This window comes from Electrona antarctica (genome assembly GCF_951216825.1).
Source record: "Electrona antarctica genome assembly, chromosome: 21".
NCBI lineage: Eukaryota > Metazoa > Chordata > Actinopteri > Myctophiformes > Myctophidae > Electrona > Electrona antarctica.
This window is the reverse complement of record NC_136802.1, coordinates 122,513-126,544: the sequence shown is the minus strand read 5'-3', so window position 1 is coordinate 126,544 and position 4,032 is coordinate 122,513. Positions and strand designations below refer to the sequence as shown.

Below are 4,032 nucleotides of genomic sequence, written 5' to 3'. Positions count from 1 at the left end.
CAGACCTATATCTGTAACTAACTGTCACTTATTCATATTATAATTAATATCCAGACCTATATCTGTAACTAACTGTCACTTATTCATATTATAATTAATACCCAGACCTATATATCTGTAACTAACTGTCACTTATTAATATTATAATTAATACCCAGACCTATATCTGTAACTAACTGTCACTTATTCATATTATAATTAATACCCAGACCTATATCTGTAACTAACTGTCACTTATTCATATTATAATTAATACCCAGACCTATATCTGTAACTAACTGTCACTTATTCATATTATAATTAATAACCAGACCTATATCTGTAACTAACTGTCACTTATTCATATTATAATTAATATCCAGACCTATATATCTGTAACTAACTGTCACTTATTCATATTATAATTAATATCCAGACCTATATATCTGTAACTAACTCTGTCACATATTAATATTATAATTAATATCCAGACCTATATATCTGTAACTAACTCTGTCACTTATTAATATCCAGGCCGGCCCGTCCCAGCGTCAGGAACCCCTTCTGCTCCAAACACCAAACACATTAAGTCAAAGTCCTTCGTCTCTTTTTGGTTGCATTAAACCTGTCATGCATATTTAAATGTGAAATGATGGAAAGCATTGAAGCAGATGAGAGTATCAGGGGGGGGGGGGGGGGTATCAGAGAAAAGCATGAATAATGAATGGGAACTACGGTCGTCTATCATTAAGTAAGTAAAGATAAAGCAATTTGAAAACACTTAAATGACCGTAATTAACACGTAGGGTTGTCCTGTTGGAGGTGGGGTGGGGGGGGGGGGGGGGGGGGGGAGGAGGGGGGGGGATGAGGGGGGGTAATATATGCATTTGAATCACACATAATACTAGCCTGTGTTTCCCTTTCAGCCCCTCTTTCTTTTTCCCTGACCCCCACACACACGCACGCACACACGCACGCACGCACATGTACACACGCGTGTGTGCGCACACACTGAGGTGTAGCGGGCCATCTGTCTTCCCTGACGGTAGTAATGTGTGAGAAAACAATGAAAGCTGTGGTGACACACACGCACACACACACGCACGCACACACACACACACACACACACACCTGGTGACATGACATCTTACATCATTCCCTCTGACTACTTGATATCACAAAGAGCTGCCCTGCTGTAACATGTTACTGTAGGGGGCGCTATAATCTATAAGAGATGCTGTAACATGTTACTGTAGGGGGCGCTATAATCTATAAGAGATGCTGTAACATGTTACTGTAGGGGGCGCTATAATCTATAAGAGATGCTGTAACATGTTACTGTAGGGGGCGCTATAATCTATAAGAGATGCTGTAACATGTTACTATACTATACTCTATAAGAGCTGCCCTGCTGTTCTTATGCCTGACACCCTTTCCAGGGTATCGGCCGTCGACAAGGGACCTCCACAGTTCTCGGTCACTGGCATCCTGGTCTATCTGCGACCAGGTGCATCCTGGTCTATCTGCGACCAGGTGCATCCCAGATAGACCAGGTGCATCCCAGATAGACCAGGTGCATCCCAGATAGACCAGGTGCATCCCAGATAGACCAGGTGCATCCAGACCAGGTGCATCCCAGATAGACCAGGTGCATCCAGACCAGGTGCATCCCAGATAGACCAGGTACATCCAGACCAGGTGCATCCCAGATAGACCAGGTACATCCAGACCAGGTGCATCCCAGATAGACCAGGTGCATCCCAGATAGACCAGGTGCATCCAGACCAGGTGCATCCCAGATAGACCAGGTGCATCCAGACCAGGTGCATCCCAGATAGACCAGGTGCATCCCAGATAGACCAGGTGCATCCCAGATAGACCAGGTGCATCCCAGATAGACCAGGTGCATCCCAGATAGACCAGGTGCATCCAGACCAGGTGCATCCCAGATAGACCAGGTGCATCCCAGATAGACCAGGTGCATCCCAGATAGACCAGGTGCATCCAGACCAGGTGCATCCCAGATAGACCAGGTGCATCCCAGATAGACCAGGTACATCCAGACCAGGTGCATCCCAGATAGACCAGGTGCATCCCAGATAGACCAGGTGCATCCCAGATAGACCAGGTGCATCCAGACCAGGTGCATCCCAGATAGACCAGGTGCATCCCAGATAGACCAGGTGCATCCCAGATAGACCAGGTGCATCCCAGATAGACCAGGTGCATCCCAGATAGACCAGGTGCATCCCAGATAGACCAGGTACATCCAGATAGACCAGGTGCATCCCAGATAGACCAGGTGCATCCAGACCAGGTGCATCCCAGATAGACCAGGTGCATCCAGACCAGGTGCATCCCAGATAGACCAGGTGCATCCCAGATAGACCAGGTGCATCCCAGATAGACCAGGTGCATCCCAGATAGACCAGGTGCATCCCAGATAGACCAGGTGCATCCCAGATAGACCAGGTACATCCAGATAGACCAGGTGCATCCCAGATAGACCAGGTGCATCCCAGATAGACCAGGTGCATCCCAGATAGACCAGGTGCATCCCAGATAGACCAGGTGCATCCCAGATAGACCAGGTGCATCCCAGATAGACCAGGTGCATCCCAGATAGACCAGGTACATCCAGATAGACCAGGTACATCCAGATAGACCAGGTGCATCCCAGATAGACCAGGTACATCCAGACCAGGTGCATCCCAGATAGACCAGGTGCATCCCAGATAGACCAGGTGCATCCCAGATAGACCAGGTGCATCCCAGATAGACCAGGTGCATCCCAGATAGACCAGGTGCATCCCAGATAGACCAGGTGCATCCCAGATAGACCAGGTGCATCCCAGCCTCTCTGTGTCTGCCTGGAGATCCCTCCGCCAGGTGTTTTTGGGCCTTCCTCTGTTTCCCCATGTCAGAGCCTGTCTGGTCAACATGTTACTGTAGGGGGCGCTATACTCTATAAGAGATGCTGTAACATGTTACTATACTATAATCTATAGAGCTGACCAATGTTACTCTAGGTACTCTAGTAAGGCGTCTCCATGATGAGGTGACGTTATAATCTATAACTATATCTATATATATAACTATAATCTAGGTGGTTGAGAAGGTGTTTAAATTAAATGTTATGCAGATTGTATTCTATAGTGTACTTCAATGTATAGTGTATAGTGTGTAGTGTGTATAGTGTGTAGTGTGTAGTGTGTGTAGTGTGTGTAGTGTGTATAGTGTGTAGTGTGTGTAGTGTGTAGTGTGTGTAGTGTATAGTGTGTAGTGTGTGTAGTGTGTATAGTGTGTAGTGTATAGTGTATAGTGTGTGTAGTGTGTAGTGTGTAGTGTGTAGTAGTGTATAGTGTGTAGTGTGTGTAGTGTGTATAGTGTGTAGTGTATAGTGTGTGTAGTGTGTAGTGTGTAGTGTGTAGTGTGTATAGTGTGTAGTGTATAGTGTATAGTGTATAGTGTGTGTAGTGTGTATAGTGTGTGTATAGTGTGTAGTGTGTGTAGTGTGTAGTGTATAGTGTGTGTAGTGTGTATAGTGTGTAGTGTGTGTAGTGTGTATAGTGTGTAGTGTATAGTGTATAGTGTGTGTAGTGTGTAGTGTGTAGTGTGTATAGTGTGTAGTGTGTGTAGTGTGTAGTGTGTAGTGTGTGTAGTGTGTAGTGTGTATAGTGTGTAGTGTGTAGTGTGTGTAGTGTATAGTGTGTAGTGTGTGTATAGTGTGTAGTGTGTGTAGTGTGTATAGTGTGTAGTGTATAGTGTATAGTGTGTGTATAGTGTGTAGTGTGTGTAGTGTGTATAGTGTGTAGTGTGTAGTGTATAGTGTGTGTATAGTGTGTAGTGTGTGTAGTGTGTATAGTGTGTAGTGTATAGTGTATAGTGTGTGTATAGTGTGTAGTGTGTGTAGTGTGTGTATAGTGTGTAGTGTAGTGTGTAGTAGTGTATAGTGTGTAGTGTATAGTGTATAGTGTGTGTATAGTGTGTGTAGTGTGTATAGTGTGTAGTGTGTAGTGTATAGTGTGTGTATAGTGTGTAGTGTGTGTAGTG

The 4,032-nt window shown here is 45.1% G+C and overlaps 1 protein-coding gene across 1 annotated transcript in view; it reads right to left on the bottom strand.

Moving 5' to 3' along the window:
• Positions 1-495: 495 nt before the first annotated feature.
• The window catches only part of timeless (timeless circadian clock), a gene marked incomplete at its 3' end in the record, with an annotated part of 37,969 nt that continues 34,432 nt past the window's right edge, over positions 496-4,032 (bottom strand). Inside the window, exon 11 of the mRNA XM_079490586.1 lies at positions 496-543. Within this exon, the coding sequence (XP_079346712.1) occupies positions 496-543 (48 nt within the window). The remainder of the gene's footprint in view (positions 544-4,032) is intronic.